The 20,181-nt window shown below is 41.1% G+C and overlaps 1 protein-coding gene across 2 annotated transcripts in view; it reads left to right on the forward strand.

Annotated features, from left to right (window-relative positions):
- MCTP2 (multiple C2 and transmembrane domain containing 2) overlaps window positions 1–20,181 on the forward strand; it is a 99,026-nt gene that overhangs the window by 16,973 nt on the left and 61,872 nt on the right. For both annotated transcript variants that reach the window (XM_053954699.1, XM_053954700.1), the window contains 6 exons: window positions 74–216; window positions 1,032–1,108; window positions 2,236–2,347; window positions 4,250–4,285; window positions 12,694–12,858; window positions 14,195–14,325. In XM_053954699.1, coding sequence (XP_053810674.1) covers window positions 74–216; window positions 1,032–1,108; window positions 2,236–2,347; window positions 4,250–4,285; window positions 12,694–12,858; window positions 14,195–14,325 — 664 coding nt within the window. The remainder of the gene's footprint in view (window positions 1–73; window positions 217–1,031; window positions 1,109–2,235; window positions 2,348–4,249; window positions 4,286–12,693; window positions 12,859–14,194; window positions 14,326–20,181) is intronic.

A 20,181-nucleotide genomic window follows, 5' to 3' on the forward strand; every position in this document is an offset into this window, starting at 1 on the left:
TTAAAACATAATTTAAGGTTCTGGAGTTGCATACGGTGCTGATGCTAATCTATTTTTTAATTAATTATCACAGGTACAAGTGACCCGTATGTGAAGTTTAAACTGAATGGCAAAACCCTTTACAAAAGTAAGGTAGTCTACAAGAACCTCAACCCAGTTTGGGATGAAACTGTTGTGCTGCCCATACAGACCCTCGATCAAAACCTCTGGATCAAGGTAAGTTTTGGTCTCAGTTTTTTGAAAGACTGGCCAATATTTTTTTAAGCAATGATTTTCAACTTTAGAAACATATTGATTTTTATTCGCTGTAGCAGCACGGCATAAAACACAATCCGGTTTAAGAGCTTCAGCAATTTCAAATTAAAATGCACTTATGTCTTTCCCAGATTTTACTTGCATGTTTTGCTTTCTGTCTGCAAAAACCCAAGTTTGAAATAAAACTCCTTGACTGGATCTGTTTAAAACCGTGGAGCTGAATTCTGCTCTCTCTCTCTCCCTCTCTCTCTCTCCCCCCATGCTTGTACAAACTCAGGGAAACCAAGGGCAGTTTCAGAAGCACGTTTTAGGAGTGTAATTTGGCTGGGCTGCACCGAATTATTACCTGGGATGCAGCCGTGACAAGCAGCAAAGCCTTTTCTGGTTATAAGTAACGTTACAGTTACCAGAACCACAAGCTACCAGTTGTGAGCACTAATTGCTAAAACATCTGTAAGCACAAGTACCTGATTTTTGTGCAGCGTTTCATTATGCTGTCGTGTGGAGTATAAAGGAGCAGGCACAATCCATAGCAGCACACATGTCTCTGTTTACATAATATTAAGGAGATACTTTCAAAATGCTGGTTAAATATTTAGCTAAAAATACAAATTAAAGCGGGGAGATGGAAAGTGATCCCTGAATTATATCTAAGCTTTGATCTTTCAAATACAAAATTGAACTGAAAGGGCTTAAAATATCTGTTCTTTCATCGCCTGGGATAAAACTGGCTTATGATGTGAAAATTGGAAATATTTGTCTTATTTTGCCACCAGGTGTACGATCGTGATTTAACCTCTTCAGACTTCATGGGTTCGGCATCTGTGGCACTCACTGAACTTGAACTCAATAGGTAACAGTTCATTTAATTAAAGGTTATTAACACAGCTTAATTGAGAAACAGAGGGAAGTGGTGAAATGATTTTTTTTCTGGCTTGGAGTTTTTCTATTTGTGAAAACTTATTTTTGATAGAAGAGCGGGGATTTCAAGAGAAATCACTTGAGATAAATCTTCTGCACGCGTTTTCATCCGGCATTATGCACCGGATTCAAATCCAGCCTGGACAGAGCCCAGTTCTGGGACTAAGAATTTCTGTGTGCAGCATTGTTTAGGGAGAGCTGCACCAGGACAATTTATGGAGGTGGAAGAAGGAAGAGGGGGAGAAGGTTTGGGACCTGTCCTCAGCCCCACGGGGTGCCTTCCTCTGGGGCTGAGGAGCGTTTTGCCCGGCTGCTGCCAGCGCCCCTTTTCCAGCCTCCCCCTCATCCATCCCTGCCTGCAGCAGCTGCATCTGGCCCTGATTTAGTGCCGAGGCAAGCCCTGTGCCTTTTGTCTGCTGCTGCTGCTTGGGCTCAGTGTGGAGCTGGAAGCCAGGAATTCAAGTTTTAGTTGTTTCTTTTATACTCCCTTGCTTTGCGATGACTTTTTTTGGGGGGAAAATGAGTTCTCCCAGTGCGGGGGGTGTTGTAGCTCCCGTGGCTGTTGTATCTGAATTTCTAGAAATGTTAATTTGTTCATGAGATAGTGCTACCAGGTAAATACCAGCATTCCTGTTTTCAGCAAGGGAACAGAGTCATGGAGCGGGATTAAAAGCAGGCAGAATAAATATCTCTGGAGTCAAATACAAAGCATTAATATTAGAAGATTCACTTGGATGAGCTTCCCTGTCACTCTTCTGTGTAGTGGAGGTAGTAGTAACTTAATTCAGTGTGTACCTGCATATGGAGAGTTATGAGTACTGAGCAGTGCTATAGTAACACTGTGCTGCATTATTAAAAGAGGGGTGTATTTTGTCAGAACCAAGAAAGAACTCTCCAGATTTCCCACTTTAACATTTAAACTCAATATTGGGAATTTCAGACAAGAAGCTGAAATTTGCACAGCTCAACCTGACCTTTAATAATCAACTCGAGTTAACTGGAGTCAATAAATGCACAACTTTTTTGTTTTTCTTTTTTTTTTTTTTTGCTGCCTTGTAGAACTACTGAACAGGTTTTAAAACTGGAAGATCCCAACAGTTTAGAAGATGACATGGGAGTGATTATATTAAACTTGAGTCTAGCAGTCAAGCAAGGAGACTTCAAGAGAAATGTAAGTGGCTTAGGAAATCAAATTTATAGCTGGAATTTGTAGGGGGGAGAAAAGAAGAGCTGGCATAATCTGATTTACTGGGAAATGCCACCTTTATTTTCATCCTCTGAGACTCGATATTGAAATCGAGATGGAGCATAACTTTAAAAAAAAAAAAAAGCCTTGTATTTAGCTGGGTTAAAGTTGTGTAGACATTTGTAGCTGGATGCTTCTGTCTTGTCACTGTGATGTGCACTGTGGCAGTGCTCTCTGTGCTCTGGGCATGTGTCCAGCACTGCAATGGGCAGGTTGAAGAAAAGCTGTTATATTTTCTTTTTTTTTTTCTTCTTTCTTTTTTAAACGACAATGAACAAACTTATCCATGTGAAATCTAAAAATTGAGCTTGGATGTTAAGACTTAAAGTGCCCCAGTCCTGTGGAGGAGCACCAGGCTGAGAGGAGGTGGTTGCTTGTAAAACCCCGATCTTCCCACTGATAGTTTCTTCACGGAGTTAATTGAACTTGGCCCCTGATGCAGAAATGTGGTGATTAGTGATGTTAGAAACACAGAGAAGCTTGGCAGAGACTGGGAGCACCATGACTGAAGCTGATAGGTTTTTTTTTTAATTTCTGGTCCTGCATGTGGCTTTTTTGCTTCTATTTTTAAAGTTTTCTCCTAGTGTTTTATACAGCGTGCACCACACACAAATATTGGTGAACTAATCCTGCTCCTGGCCAGAAAGGGGTGGAGAATACCCAAGATCAGGCAGTTACTTGGACTGTCTTAAAAACCAGACTTAGTTTTAAATATGTGTAATACATATTAAGAGAAAATATTTCTACAAGTTTTCTGCAAAGTCGAGTATGAAACTTGCTGTTTACAGCACATTAATGAATTATAGGTGTGGAATTCCAGCCTGAATGGGATTATTTATGGAAACATAAATGTTTCAAGGGGTTGGAAAGCAAAATGAGAAGAAGCTAATGTGGGATATCTGCTGTTCATTATTTATTTTTAAAATAGATGCTTTTTGAGATTTGTAAAGCCTTGATTAATAACAAGGTAAAGATTTAGTTAATTTTACCTCACTATGTGATTATTTGAAAGCTTAATGACAATATTTAAAATAATGGTGTATTTCTATGTCTATATTATGAGATGGCTTTTTTTTTGGAGTGTGACCTCCCCTCTAACTTGTACAATCAGCATTGTTGGCATGTGTTACTGAATTGCAGGAAGGGGTGAAGCAAAAATGTAAAGTTACTTTAGCAAAAAAGTCAGTTTAGTTACAAGAACCTCAGGAATTCTAGGATTTTTATTAAGGCCTGGGCTAAAGTAGACCTAGCCAGTGAAACAAAGCTTATTGGTTTAAATAGCAGCTTTTAGTACTCTCGGGTGCTTAGTTAACATTCAGAGTGTAGATGATAGAAGAGCTGGTGCACACTGTAATTTTTTTAAAAGACAATGTTTTAAGCCCTCATATTTCAAATACAGATTGCTCAGCCATTTCCAAAGGAGTCAGAACAGTGAAATAGCTCTGTCCACATTACCACTTAACAGCAAGATGATTTTTTCCCCCTTTTTAAATTAGCTTACTGTAGAACCAGATGGCACCAAAAGTATAAGCCATGTTTCTTACTAATGGCTCTGGGTCCCTCCACTTTTTATTCTCAATTACTTTTTTTTTTATTGCCTCTTTTTTTGGTGCAATGCAGGTATTTTGAGTTTGTTATGTTCCATGAAGCAGGAAAGGTAGATGGAGATGTAGTTGTAGATTTAGCCCTCTATTTTGTAATAGGCTTTTCTGACTCATTTGACAAGCTTCTGTTTGAATTGTTTTACTAAACACTTTCCCCATTTTGCTCTTACCTGTTTCCTTTCCCTGGATTCTCTTTGGTACAATAATGGGGACTCATGAACAGAGGTGGTCAAGTCGAAAGAAAAGAACTTCATCCAAGGTAATACTTTTTTTTTTTTTTTTTTTTTTTTTTTTATAAACTTAAAGAAAATGAAGGTCCCCTCCCAAAATCTGTGCCCTCCTCTGAAACAGGGTAAACAAAGGAAAACTCAGAAGTGGTAACCTGTCACAATGTGATGGCTGTGGTAACCTTTGCTTTTTTGATTTTTCTGTTCATCAGGATGGGAAATTGCTGTTGTTTCCTAATTGTAGCTGCTGTGGCAGTGTCTAGTGGCAAGTGAATGTAAGACCCCATTCACAAAGAACTGTAGAAAGAGAGAAAAGCTGTAAAAAAGAAAGGGGTGTAAATTTAACCAAAATGAGAAGAGCTGTGGAGAGTTTGAGTTGTTTCAGAACACCTGGACAGTGGTTGGTGCAGGAGCTGAACGAGGCTCTCCTGGATCCCTGTCTGTCTCTGGGGCTGCCTCCTCACCATGGGTGGAATTCTGTGAGGCAGTATTTCTTCTGGTTGCCCCTGTGGGTTTTGAAATTCCTTTTGTTCTTGGGATGGAGGCTGAGCAGGGAGTTTTCATTACCTCCATTGTAACAGGATTTCCAAGATTTGTGTGTTGCCACATGTCTGTGTAACTTGCTTCCCTCGGTCTCCTGTAGGATTCCTGCAGGCTTCCATTACTTTTATATTCCTTTTTTTTTTTTTTTCCATTTTTGCATTAGATTTTAACTTGTTCAGGAAACAGACTGTGGCTTTTTATGTGTTCTGTAAAGCTTTAATTTGCTATTGAGTAAATAACAATGATACAGACACTGCAAGCCACACTACCCAGCTTGAGAGCTGTACAGTCTCAGCCTCTGAAAAGCAAAATTTGGCTCTTAAGATGAGTGTGTTCTCATGATATTTTCCCTCTGTAACTATCGGTTTGTGCCTAAATAAATTGAATCATTAACCTCCTCTTGTTTTATTCATTACAACTGTGGTGTGCTGTGTAGAGGAGCCAACCATCTCAGGTACTGTGCCAGCAAGAATGTTTTTGTCAATAGAAGAAGTGCAAAGTACAGCCTTTGGAGCCCTGATTGCAGGGATATTGCAGTGCTTGGAGCAGAGAGCTGCCAGGAATGCCTGAATGCCACATGATAGACAGTGATGGCATAACTGAAGAGCTTATCACTTCAGTTTTTAACTAAAACTCTGGAAATTACTGTGCCCTGGCTCAGTCAGTGTTGCTTGATCCCCATCTTTCTCACACAGCTGTCTCTGGATGCTGGTTGGCTTTGGGACCTGGGAAAGAGAATTGGGTTTTTAAACTCAGGTTCTTTTTCTTCAGAATAGCCAAAATTCTGTTTTGGTTGCTATTACTGAAAGTTTTGGGGTGGTTTTTTTTTTTTTTTCATTTGTTTAGGTTTTTGTTTGTTTTTTTTTTCTTTTTGCTTTTATGCCGTATCTCATTGCATTTTGTATAAATTTTTTACGTGCATGTTTTTGGACCTTTAGCTGTCAGCCTTTCAGCTCTCTAGACTCTGTCTTGTGCCTTACCACCTTTCAGAATAAAATTAAGAGATGCTGAAGCATGCTGCTGATTTAGGAGACATGAAAGTATTGTTTAAAAGGAAAAAAGCTTCAACCCTGTGCTCTGTTCTGTTCCAGTCACTAGAGGGTAGGAGAGCTTCAGTTCTTCCCGGGGAAGACACAGTTCATGCTCCAGTGTGATCTCTAAAGAAAACCTCTGTGACCATCCAAAGGCAGTAAAAAATATTTCCCAGCATGCGCCGGAAAAAATCTGACAAAGCAGTATTTCCTGGTTTATTGATTCTGCTACTGCACTAAAACACTAGTACTGTACATCAATAACCATCTTTAGTTAGGAAACTCTGCTCTGTGGAAGCAGTACTAGCAGTTTGTGGCAGAACATAAAGGCTGGGAAGAAAAATTGTGTGCATGGGGAATATAGGTGTCTAGGGAAGGCACAAGAGGTTATGGAAGAATAGCCAGAGAGTATGATGGGGTAGAAAACAATGTTGCTGGACGAGATAAAGATACAGGAATAAGGAGTGCAGGGGAAATGGAGAGAAGTCTGTAATGGATACACAAGCTTGTTTGTTTTTTGGCTCCTGAGCTGACTCTGGTTGGGTGTTGCAGGAGGAAAACATAGGATACTTTCCATTTGAGCAACATTCCTCCCTCCAGGTTTAGGCAAATAAAAGTTTTCTATTTGAAATAGTTTTTCTGGGATTTTTTTTTTTTTTTTTTTAATGTGCTGAACTACAGCTGACCCCTATTGTAATATTTAGCTTTTCCTCTTCTATAAATACAGGGAAAATGACTTATTTTAAGGATGGACAAAATGAATATAACTTTCACAGCTGTTTTTTAATCTGTATTGCCTACATGAAAGAAATCTGATTATCCTCTAATTTGACCATTTTGTGTTGTCTTAATGCAGATTTGGCACATCAGTGTCCTAAATGAGTCTTTTCACATTAATCACGGGATTCTTGCTGACTTCCCAAATTTACCCCAAATGTTGATGGCATTGATACCTGTTGCAGCTCCATGTCAGGCTGGCAGCAGGGCTCATGTGGGCTGTTGTTGATACTGTGCTCTCTTCATGTGTGTTCTCTGAGCTCCCTTGCTGTTTGGAGAAAGAGCTGCATTTCAGACAACAGCAAAAACAGTGCCAGCACAAGATCTCCAGTCCAGCTCCAGTAGCCTCATGGTCATTACAGGGAGTATGCAGGAAGGATTCCAGCAACTCAGTATGGTCTTTTAAATCATTTTGGAGCAAGAGCTGTTGAACTGTATGATTTAGGTGTCTCTTGATTATTATGAGTATATATTTTTCACTGCTGCTGGAAGAAAATCATTGCATGTTTGGGCGGATTCCCCAGACATGGGCAGCACATTCAGATCCCTCATTTTTCATGGGAGCTGAGAACAGCATTGTCCTCAGTGGGAGCTGTTTTCAAGAGCGTGGCTTTCTTCTTTTCCTCGTGGAGGGTGGCACTGCAAAGGGAAGAGGATGCTGTTAGGCAGCATTAATATATTCACTCATGTCTGTATATTGACATGCTCTCCCCTCTGTTCTGCTTTCCTTTCTGGGGCACAGAGGGAGTTGGTAGCTCTCTGCTGGAGCCCAGCATGCTCAGTACCCTTGTTTATCCCGGGTGGCTTGAGTCTCACCCTGAGTGCCCTGCACGCTCTTTCCAGCATTTGCACAGCTGAATAACCTTTAAGTGTTGAACATCCAGGAGGCAGATAAGCAGGTCTGCTTGGGGTGGACTGACCTGCAGCAGTTCAGTCCTGAAACAAAAGCGACGGAATTGCCACCTTGATAGCTTAAGCTGATTGAATAAATTGGCTGAAAGGCTGACCGGACCCAAGGGCTCCTCAAGCATCTCATCTCAGGGGAAAATCCCTCACTCTCCTTTCTTCTTTTTTTTTTTTTTTTTTTTTTTTTTTTTTTTTTTTTTTGTGCTCCTGTGTGGGCTGTTAGGTTTCATTTTTGTCTGCCTCATTGTGTTTGGCTCTCTCCCCCAATCCCCCGTGGGCAGCGCGGAGCGCGGGGACTCGCTCGCCACAGGGTCACAATCGTGGTGCCAATCTCGTGTTGGTTCACTTGCCTTTCCCGCTGCCCTCTCCTCTTTCCCAAGGGGAAACTGCCTCTGCTGAAATGGTTTCTCTGCCTAATGAGGAGAGGTCCGAAGAGTCCTCCTATTTGCGTGTTGTTGTTTTCTCAAATGGCGAATTACGTGGCCCAGTTTTGACGTTGACCTCTTCACAGGGATTGCAGCAGGCTTTCTGTTGTCCTGTCTCATCCTTTTAAATGAAAGATGGGAGAGATGGGCTCACTTCACACTTGGCCACCTCGCCGTGTCATTTAAATGTACAATTTTTCTGCATCTCTTTATTGCTTCAAAAACAAGTTTGAACTTGGGGCATGTATGTGTGTGTCAGGAAAAGAGACAGGTTTGAAAGCAGCCCTGATGCACCAGAGGGGATTTGCTGGGTGCCTATAGAGGGACATTATAGACAAATGGAGTTATCAGGGAGACTGGAGCTCCTAAAGGATCTTGTGAAGCTGGGTCAATGAGCCGGTTCTTTCCCCTCCAAAGCTCTGTCATTCTTGTTCAGCTCCTGTATTTGGCTCTGTGAAGGCAGAATATAGCCCACCTGCTCATTCTTCCATTTTAAACCAGAACCAGAAAGCGATAAAAAATTGAAAGTTGATGTGAGAAACTTTACTATTTGTTTTAAAACCAGGAACAAGATTTTGAGAGTGGTGATGTGAGCACTGATTTTTAATTTTTCTGTTCAGAGCTGGGGAATGTTTTTTGGGCAAATGTCCTTTCTAAGCAGTTAGGAGAAGAACCATCTTCTGGTCCTTTTGTGGCAGAGTGCTCTATGACCAGGCCATAGTTTTGCTTCAGAGATTACTCTTTACTTATTTGATGAGTTACAATCCCAAAATCTGCAGTGGATATGGGTTCTTAGATTTAAAAAGCATCTAGTTTGTTTTAAGGAATAAAGATCTCTCGATATTTTTGTACTTATTTTCTGATTTTTTGTTGCCTTTTTTTTTTTTTTTTTAAATCCTGGCTGGCTTGAGAGATGTCTTTATTTCCAATTTTTATCAATTTTACAGCAGTGAACTGCTCATAAAGGTGACCTTTATGGGGTTACTGCTTATTTGCACACATAGCCCAGCCAAAATCAGAGCTCTGTCTAGAGACAGCCCTCAAATTCTGGTCTCAGAGTTACCTTGATTTCAGAAACGATGAGGGGAAGGAATAGGCAAGTTTGTCCAATGCCTTGTGCTTGGGACATGTGCCAGCTTCCGTCATAAATCATGTGTTTCTTAATTTCCAGCCCTGTAGCCTGGTCCCAACTTCAGCCAAATTTTCTGTACCTCGGCAAGGCACCTTTACTTGGGTCTGGGATGTAGCCAGAGTGTGAGCAGAGAGCTTACAGGAAAATATAGCAGGAGAGGCCTGAAGGACCTGGCATCCAGTGTGGGAGCCCAGCTGGAAAGGGCTCAGGTTCAGCAGGGGAGGAGCTGCAGTACCCAAGTGTGGAGGCATCAGTAACCTGGGAGGCAACAGCAAAAGGAAGAGCTGAATGGATAAAACACTTCAAAATCAAACTGATCAAGCAGTTGTGTCCTCATTTTCTGGCCAGTATGGACCAGGGCTTTGGCTTTTCTGGTCTCATTGTGAAGGCAGGTTAGGAGGCTGGCTGGAGGCATGGAAGAGTGTTTGGGGTGGTTTTTTCAGTGCCTGTTTTGCCCGAGTAACTTTGTTGGACTAAAGGCTGTGCTCCTCTGTGCTCTGCTCTGCAGTAGTTTTGCCAACTCAGAGGGAGGCTGTGAAGTTTAATCAATTAGCTCTGTGTAAATCAGTTTGAAATGAGTAGGTGTGGGGTATCAGAGAGGAGGTAAGACGTCTAAAATAAATATGGCAATATCATTTTCTTGTCACCTGGGAGGCATTTTCCATAGTGCAGACTTCCCTAGGCAGCACTAAAGTTGACTCATTGAAGGCCTGGGTCTGTGGGTCTACCACACATCTGATTTTCCCCAGACGTGCTTCCTTCCAGAAACCGTGAGTGGAACCTGAGACACTGCCTGTTTCACCGGGATTTCCATCAGGGTGGTCAGAGGAACAGCCTGCCAAATACCTGGGGAGGCTAGAGAGGTGGCCACAGAGCAAGTACAGAGGGGCTCTTTGGTGCTACGAGGCACAGGAAATGTGCCAGACCTGCTGAGCAGACTCTGTGGGGCGACCTGGGCATGTCCAGGAAATCCAAAGCATTCCTCATGCGCTGTGTCTTGCAGGGTTGTAAGTCAAGCAGCCTTCCCATGCTCAGTTTGGAGAGAGCCCTGTGCCAGTGGCAGAGCTGGACTGGGGGAGGTGGGAAGCTGTGGGAATTGTGGAGCCTGTGTGGGGCTGCTGCAGGTCAGCACCGTGCCCTGAACCAGTTGCAAACATCTTGGCTCCACTCTGCAGTGGGATGCTCTCAAGTGGTGCTGGATCTCATGCAGGTCCTGTTAGCTGGAGACCAGCACACCCCTCCTCTGAGAGGAGCACAGAGCAGCTGCAGAGCCAGAGAAGGGGGTGCACAAGGCTCTTTGCTTGGGGCCACCTGTTTTGGGAGGTCAAGGTTGGTGCACTGCAATGTGTTCCAGTAATCCTGAGTGCAGGTGCTGATTTTTCCAGGGGCTGTGTGGGATGCAGGCTGGTTTGGGTACCTCCCAACAGTCCTTTGAACTGTCAAGTCAGCAGCTACAAGAGTGGGGTTATGTGTGCTGTAGAGCTGGGGTAGGAAGGTCCCCAATGCTGAGTGACTCCCTGAAATACTGGCCTGGATGAAAAAAAGAAAAGAATCCAAGTTTGATTTGAAAACTGAGTGATAACAACTGTCTTTTGTGTTCAGCCTGGAAGCTTTGAAGAGAGCTGGATCCTTTGCTTTTAAAAGAAATTGTAACGTGGATAATAAACTTCATCTGTTTTTGTTTTTTTTTTAGTTTTTTTTTTGTGAACTAACATCAAATACCTCTTCCTCCTCCGAGGAAGGAGCAGGAGGGGGAGGGAAAATCCTTGCTCCTAAAGCAGCGAGTACATCACATCAAACATGACTATGTTAAATACTAAAATGTTCAAAGTACAAGCGAGATAGATAAAGGCTTTGATGGGAAGTGGATATTTCCCAGGGACATTACAAGCAATAATCCAGATGTTATGGTGTAATGCAATGAGTGTCCATGGATAGATGGGGAGCTCAAGCCAAGCAGCGCCTGCTGTAGGCCTTAGCCCTCCACTCCCATGCTGTTACGCCATATGGAAGCAATCTCCAGGCCCCCTTAATAGCCAGCTTTGGATTCCATTTTCACAGGGCTCATAGAGCTAAGTGGAGCTGTTTTATGGACAAGTTAGATAGAAGCCTTTCCAAGATAAACATCCAATTCGAAATTAGGACATACCAAGCTGCAAAATTATTTTAGGGCATATTTCATGGAAGCACTGCCATTTTTCTAAGGCGATTGCCAGACTGTAGAATGCCCTTTGATCCCTTGTGGACATTACTCCCTTTTTTATAAAAAGGATTTTGAAATAGTTGCAGTGTTTAGGGAGGAGTATATCTGCTGGGACTTTGAAGTATGTCCATGGGAACAGTCATGCTTTAGCTTTTTGGCCCAAAAGACTAACTTAAAAAAAAAAAAAAGAAGAGAAAAGAAATTACATTGCAGCTGGATTTATGAATCAAAATCTAGTTTTCTTTTTAAAGGTAGGAATTTTTACCCATTGCGCCAGGAAAGCCAAATGGGGTGTTTAAATAGAAGTATATTAATATGCTTGTGGGATTCAGAATTCGGTATTTTAACCAGTAAAAAGCAAGTAAAAAATTTGTGAGTTCACCACCTATGATTTAAGAATTTTGTTGCCGGGTAATTGATCCATAAAAAGTAATCTTCAGACATCAGGTGCTTTTGCAATAGTTTTATTTAGCAACAACATTTCTTACTTGCTTTTAAAGCTAACACGTCCTGTTTTAAAGTGACTTGTGAAATCTTCTCCTCCGTCTTGCTCCCACCTGTACATGACATGATTGAAGCTCCAAAGTGTGGCGAGTTAAAAGTTGCTTCAGGAGAATAAAATATGGCAGGATTTTTACTGCAGGAAGAAGGGTATAGCCTTGAGTTTTAATGTTTCCAGCTCACTCCCCCCAAATAAAGGCCTATTTAATCATCCTCTGTCCAATAAAATATTGCCAGTTAGCAAACTGTTAGCGCAGCCGTGCTGCACAAGATGAAACTGCGAAGGTAACAAATGTGGCTACCAGGTAACCATAACTCCAGATAAAGAGCCTGGTGGTGTCAGTGTTTTTTCAGCAGGCATCAGTATTTTTGATTCGTGGGCTCAGTTTCTGGAAGCAGGAACAGCAAAGTTAGCAAAGAGCTAAGGCGGGCGGCTGAGTGATGGAGGGAGGTGGAAGATGCTGCTCAGCCTTTCACCTGGCTGTGGGCTTTATGATCCAGGTCTGCCTCCCCAGAAAGGACAGACCCACGTTTTATGGACGTAGCTGGAGAGGTTTTAAGAGTTTACTTTAGTTTCTCCCCGTTCCGTTCCCCACGGCTCTCCCATGCCTTTCCTGAGCCAAGGTACCAGACTGCTCTCAATGCTCAAGGTCTGCTCTTGCCAGAGCTCAGCCAGGTGACTTCTCTGGTGGTTTAAGCAAACCCTGCTGATTTTGCTGTGACACTGGGCACCGTCCCTTCACAGGGACCCTAGTACAGTTGGGCAGAAAATCCATAGCATCCTACTGCCTTCCACTGCCTGCTTACCCTTAGGGAAGCATGGTGTCTCTCTCACTCCTGGTGTGCTTTCATAGCACAGTTAACGTGAGCGTGAAAATGTGTTTGGAACTTGAAACATTCCGTGTTGTGCCTCGCTTTTCAGTCGAGTTTCACGCGGAACCTGCGGCTCTCGGAGTCCCTGCGCAAGAACCAGCTGTGGAACGGGCTGGTCACCATCACCCTCTTGGAGGGGAAGAACATGCCCAGAGGGGGCTTGGCAGAGATTTTTATTCTCCTCAAACTGGGGGATCAAAGATACAAGAGCAAGGTAAGTATTAAGGATTTCCTTGAGTTGTCTGAAGTCAATAAGGTGCTTGGTGTTTCTTTTACTGGTGTTGCTACTTCAGATGGAACAATTCTTGATACTCTTTTTGATTAGTGAGTTCAAAATCAGGAGACCAAACCAGAAGCATTAACATTTTGCTCTGTTTTGATGCCGGTAGAGAAAGAGCAAGTTAGGAATATTGTGTGTTATCAGTATTTTGTGCATTTAACATACTCATCATGTTGATGGATGTTTGACATTAATATGAAATGAAATAAAGCTACATGTATCACACATGTGTTTTGTTCTCTGCCAATACAGAAGTTGGGCTTGCAGTGCTGGAAAAGCAGACCTGAAATGGTTTCCAGTGCAGGGGAATTATAATTATTTTAAAGTACTTTTCTTGAAAAATATGTTACATATTGCAGAACCTGCCCCCCAAACTGATAAAATGTTCCATGGTTTTGATATTAATTGTTATTCCTCTAGGCTGTGTTTATCTGTATACAGTTCAGTTATATAAGATTCTAAGAAGTGAATGAGGTTCCCAAAGATGCACATTTCATCTGGAAAGTCTAATAAGAAGAAAGGCTATAATTAAAATAATACTCTTTTGAGAGAGCAAGAGCTCTGCATGTCATGAACTGGAAGTGCAGAGGAGGAGAAAACAAACCTCCTCCTGTACAAAATGTACAGAGCAAGTTCACAGAACATAACATTTGGATGTAGGCGCATCTGAAACCTGCACTCTGTCCCTCACATCAGACCTCAAACCAAGGTCATGATATGCTTTTTATTTAGGAAAGTAGTTTTGAAAAATAACAAATGGTTTAGTTACTTTAGAATAAATAGACGTTATTCCCATTACAATCCCTTTTTTATGTATCTTTTTAATGGTCCATAGATGTGTTGTGAATCTGCAGATTCACAGATGCAGATGCAGGACTGAGCTGTCTGCTTAACACAGAAGGGTGAAAAAATACTGCTTTGGGTTCTTTAATTCATTGAAACCTGTTTCCAGGTGATTGTCCTCAAAAGAGTATTCCTGATTTCTTCCAGGGTGTGATGGAGCTGGTCTACCTTGTATTTCAGAATTTTTCCAGCCATTTGTTCAGATGGCAACTTTATATTTATTGTTATTGAGAGGGAGGAAAGAGAGTATTTAGGAAGATGAGACTATATGTGATGGGCTGGGGAGCTTTGGTTGGAACAACATTAGTACTTGATGCTCTTACATCCAACCTTGTTCTGTAGAATTGTTTTTTTTTTTTCTTTTTGATATACTGTGAAAATAAGTACTGTTTAAGAAAAGTAAATATTATAACTGCATGTTTTCTAGACACTGTGTAAGAGTGCAAATCCTCAGTGGAGGGAACAGTTTGATTTTCACTACTTCTCTGACAGGAAGGATATGTTGGACATTGAGGTGTGGAGAAAGGATAACAAAAAGCACGAGGAGCTTTTGGGAACGTAAGTTGGGTTTGAGTTAGATTTTATTTTTTTTGTGGGGGGGAGAATGGGTTAAGTACAAAATAAGTACAAAAAATAAAGTTATTTTGATTATTGTTTTAAACAAATTAATTTGTTTTCATTACCAGCATCATAATGTATTTTTCTGTCCTTATTCCAGTCATGTCCAGGTTATGTTCACATTATGTTTGTTAAAACTGTTAGTGGGTAATCAATTAGCCAAAATCTGAATGCAGAGACACCCAAGCCACCTCTAAAATCTGAGATACTGTGGGAGCTCAGTGGCATCAAGAGGCAGGACTTTTCTGTATTCTTGTGGTGATATTGCTCCATATCTTTATATGCTGTGCTGCTGCCAGCCCAGGGATTTTGTGCTCTTTTTGAGAGTGGTGTCCTTTTTTTTCTGTTTGCACTTCAGTGTTGTGTTCTTCTAAGATTCTTTAATTCCATTCCACTCTGTCTGAATTTGTACTGTGTTGTTTTCTTAGTAGTACCTCTCTCTTCCTTGTTTTGGCTTTCAGCATTGCCCTGTGGACCCATCTCCCCAAACAACATCTGTGCTGTTCTGGACACGCAGCAGCACCAAGAACCATTCACTCTACTGGACACTCTCTTTGGTCTGTCCATGCTCATCTGCTGGCAGGATCATTGCCACAACTCTCAATTTCCTGAGGGTGGGAACCCTGCCTGCAGTTATTTGCTGCTCTCACCTGGCCAGGGTTTCACAATGTGCTGACTAAATAACAGTAACTCATAAGAACATTCTCTTACTTCAGGCATTCAAATAGTTTGAGACTATTCACTGAGAAGAACAATGCCCTTTGCCTCTACAAATGTTTGTGGTTTTGCAGAGCAGGAAATTCTTTCTGGCTGAGTGCTGTTGCTCATCACATGGAGAAGTGGCTGAAGATGAATCTGTTCCTTCCATTCTCACAGTTACTTCCATTACTTCTGATATTCTGTTTAGAGTTAAGAAATAAAGCAGTGTTTGCAGCTTGCCTCAGGTCAGTCTCTGATGCTGGAGCAATTCTTCCTGAGGTTTTTCCCCTTTATTTTAATTTTTCCCTCAGCTTCCCCCGACTTTTTTTCCTACTGGTTTCTGGCAGGTGGTGTTTAGTGTGGCAAAAACGATCAGTGAGATGCTTATTCTGTTCAGCACTGGTAGGTCTGTGTGGTAGATTTATCTTAAAGTAAAGGTAAATCTTCCAGGGTAAATCCCTGGAAGTGTTCAAGGCCAGGTTGGATGGGTCCCTGAGCAGCCTGGTCTAGTGGAAGGTGTCCCTGCCCATGGCAGGGGGGTTGGAACAAAATGATCTTTAAGATCCCTTCCAACCCAAACAATTCCATAATTCCATGCTTAAATTTATTTTTGATGTCTATGTGGAGAAAAAAATCTTTTGCTTTTGTTGTCTTAAGCACAGCAAATTGGCTGTAGCATCAAACCAGGGAAAAATACACTAGTTTTGAAGAGCAATTGCAAGAATAGGTAAACACCAAGTGCATAATAACAAGTATTGTTTTTACAGTGTAGAAACTTTTTGACACCCTATAAATAATATTTTAAGAAGGGTTCAAATGCAGTCTAATCTGGAGAAGGATTTTGTTGGAAAAACAGCATTATGAGGTGCCATGTTTATTGTCTCCATGATTTCCAAGTTGAGTTTTGAGATTTCTGGATTTCACAACATCATTGTAAGAAATATTCTTTAGTAAAATGTTTGTGGGTTATATTCGGTCATTACACACAGCAGTGCAGCCAACTGCCCTCAAATAATTTGCATGGCTTTAAGGAAAAAATAAAATTTTCTGGATCTGACTTAATAATTTTGTGGTCAGTTTATGAATAGAGTTAGAATTCATTATGGTCCCTTCCAGCCTGTTCAATCTCCAACTGCGTTGGTTAAACCTTTAAATATATGCATGTTTTTAATATTTAAATGAAGTTGGAGGTGCTCACAGCAGAGTCAAACCTGATAAACTTTTGTGGCACAAAGACTCCTGTTAATTCCTTTACACCCAGGATTTCAGATAGTATGGATGCCTTAAGACTCTGGAATATGGTTCTTCTCCCGGGCATAATTTGTTTTCGAGGCAAAATATTGTTCTTGAAATAGGACCCGAAGTGTCTGTGGAGAGCATGGAACATGTAGAATAAGGAATGCCTTGGACCTCTGGTGCTGAACACAAACACCTGGGGTGTTTTGTCTCCTTCTGAATTAGTGAGGAAACATTTCATGTCACCTTTCTATCACAAAGCAAACCCTCACTGTCAGTGCACATCACAAGTGAAATTATTACATTCAGCCTACCTGCAGTCTCCTCAGATTTTCAGCTGGGTCCAATTTCTCTTCCTCACTTAAAATCCCACAGCCTTGAGTGGTTCAGCTGCAGGCTCTGACACAGAGGGCTGGCTGCATTTTGGTGCTGGCTGAAATAATCCTTCTATTTAGTCTGCACAGGACTGTTAGTAACGTTTATTGAGTGCTTTTTGTGTCCTTTGGGAGAAGAGGCATGCTATAAACAGGAGATGATGTTAATGTATATGAATAAACAAAGGTGTTAACGTGTGCAGAATTTGCCCAGGCAGAGTTAAATTGTTTATGCCAGGTTGTTAGAGAGTGTTTCTGCGTTAGGGGATATGTTCTGGAAAAAGAGATGCTACAGAATGTTGAAGGGTTTTCCTTCACATATTTACCTCAAGAAAGAGATTTTACAAAAATTGCTAAACTTAAGACCATGAGCTCTGAGACTGGAGTGCATCCAATATCTTTATGATGAATGCCTCCAGGAAACTGTCTTTGCAATAAGAAACAACCTGTGTTTTAAAGGCTGTGCTGTTGGGATGGAGCAGTAAAATCCCCATTATGGATGCAACCAAAACCTTCACTTAAATCTCACCAGGCTGTAGGATGAATCAGAAAAAACAAAATTTGTCCATTGAATAAGTCATAATGAGACCTTATTAATTGTCTCCCTGGCACCTGTGGCATTTGAAATTTCAAGTATTAACCATAGATACATCTTTGTGTACTCTCTGATGATTCTGATCTCTTTTGTGAAGGGCTTTCAAGAAGTCTGCAGGAGGTAAATTGGCACTGTTGTGTACAGATTTTTTTGTATGTATTTATATATATTTAAAGATTCCTGTCATAATTTGATTAACTGTGATTGGGAAAATGTAATACAACTCCATGGCTAGTAAGAAGTTAGCCTCAGCACCTTTTAGTGAAATTTTAACATGTGATGCCCTGATAAATAAATATTTTAATCCCATATTTACTGTGTATTATTCTCAAGTACTATTTCTCTGCAAAATGAATAAAAAAACAGGGGAAAAGGAAGCTACAGGTGAGGGCTTTAAGTCAGAAGAATAGTCTTAAATGAAAACTAAAGCTGTACAGGACTAGAGGCTAATATAGAGGTGTAGACCTTAATAATGATTAGGAGAAGGAAGGAAAGCATTTAATTAATTGTGGTTAAAAGAAAGGAAAGAGATACAGTTGTGTGCACAATGCATTCTTAACTTACAGAACTGCAACCCTTATGGATTGTGCATGTAGCCACTTGTGTGAAAGATTATGTCTGAATTTAATATGTAATACAGGAAAAGATGACAACAAGCAGAGTTATTGTATCCTAAGACAGGATTACTGTAGAGAATTTAACTCAGGAGATCACTTGTATCACCTAAAATACAAATGTTCTGAGAGTTTTGCCCTTTGCAGTCAGAGCAGGCGACTTTTAAACAAAAGTGGATTACCTCTGTTAGTTTGAGTCTGTGCCCATCACAAGTCTCTCACCACTTTCCTGTGAAATAATTATGTGTAGTAAGATCTTGCAGATAGAAGGCTGAGAAAGAAGGAAAGGAAACGTTTCTGTTTCACGAGAATGAGGGAAGTAGTTTGGAAATCATTAGACTCGTTTTAATAGTGTAGAAGTGTTAGTGTGGAAATTGCTGAATTTATATAGTAAATTGAATGTCTAATTGTTTTACCAAGCTGCATTCTCTGCAGTCTGCTTGTATAACCTAAATGAAACAGATTGTCTTTTTTTTTTTGTTCTTTCTTAAGCCTTTTGCCAGTGCAAATATGGATTTTCTTTTCAGCTCCTCACAAGAAAATATAGGCATACCTTGAGTGAACACAGATGTTTTAAGGAAAGTTAGTTTGCACAGAAATCAGACATGATTTGAGAAAGAAATATTTACACTCCACCTCCTGCTGTTTTCCCCTCCACATGTGCATCCCTCTGACCCCCACACCCTTATACTCCATCTTTTCTTTAACCTTATGCAAATCAAATTCTTTTAAGAAGAGAAGCAATTCCAAGTTGCCAAAACAAGATAGAATTATATTTAACTTTGCCTTTGACATTCAATGGACTTTGAGGTTATCTATTGGTGGGAGATACGCTGTTGTCCGAACAAGTTGTGTTTTCTGTCTTACTCCATGGAAAGTTTTAAACATAAAAATCAACTGCAGCTTTTCCCAGTTGTGGACTGCACTGAGTGGGTGGTGTATGAAATGCTGATGTGGGAGACATGGCCTCTGCTGCCAGCTGAACCACAGAGCAGCTGGGTGACCTTGAGATTTCCCCTCTCCTTCCTTCAGTTTCTGCATCTAGGAAAAAAAAAAAAAAAACACAACCAAAAAACTAAACTCCAAGATAAAGATACATCCCCCCTTTTGTGCTGATACCCAAAGTATCACTGAAATTGCTGCAGCCTGAGACACGGTGGTGTTAATGCAGCCAAGGTGATGTTGACCTCCAGTGTGGAAGTGATAAGGGCTTTTCTCGGAAAGAAATAAGATATTTTTCTCTCTCTTTGTTGTTGTTTTGTTTTCCTTCCTGCTGTAACTTTTCCTGTCATATTTTTCTGAAGAGTCTAGGCGTAGCAATGAGCTTTAAATGCAACCTCTCACACTTGGAAATGGTGTTGAGAGGCAGCCTACGTGCCGAGAAGTCTTGGTACTCTGCCTGGTTTATTTTCCTTCTCTTTCAAAGCACTTGAAAGCAGTTAATAAGAGTAAACTTGAAACCTGTTGTACCTCCAGAGGAGTGGAGAAATAAGAGCACACTCGAAGACAAAGTCATTCCCGTTGATTGTGGTCAGAAGAAGCTTAAGGAGTTGTGTTTTAATACACAGAGCTACTGGACAGCTTAGAAACTCATCAGAGCAGTGGCTTTTACTTCATAACACGGTTTCTTGGGTTCTCAGGCTGAAATGTTGTGAGATTTTTTTTTTCTCTTTTTTTTCACCCCCTTTAGCATTCACAGAAAATAGGCTGTTAAGAAGTGGAAAGCATGCAATTTATAGCAGATGGGCATAAACTGCTCCAGCTCTACTACTGGAATGGGATCAATCAGGAACACTACATGCACCATTTACCCAGAAGAAACACACCTGGGGGAACCCTGTGGAATTTTAGCCTATTAAGACAACACCTTAACAAGTTTAGTTTAAATAAAAACTTGTAGGCAGGCATTAAGTGAAGCAAAACCCCTCGCTCTCAGTCAGCCACTGCCCATCCCTTTGAGGAATGTTCCTCCTCTTGCAGTGTGGCAGCAAACCTTCTCCTTCCTTTTCTTTTTTTTTTTTTTTTCTTATTTTTTTGTGTGTTTGTTTGTTTTGTTTTCTTTTGGTTTTTGCCCTTTTTCATCTGTAACTTTTGCTCAGCCTCTTCTTACGAGCCAAGCTTTCATGGAGGTTCAAGAAAGTTCCACTCCATTTACTGGACTTCTAAATAGAAGGCATTTAGCTGAGCCAAGTGATTAGACTTTTTGTTGCATTTAACCACTCCCTTCATGTGTAACTGGCTGCCTGGTGATCTCTCTGCTTTAGCCCATGCTCATATT

Source organism: Vidua chalybeata, chromosome 13, assembly GCF_026979565.1.
Source record: "Vidua chalybeata isolate OUT-0048 chromosome 13, bVidCha1 merged haplotype, whole genome shotgun sequence".
NCBI classification, from domain to species: Eukaryota; Metazoa; Chordata; class Aves; order Passeriformes; family Viduidae; genus Vidua; species Vidua chalybeata.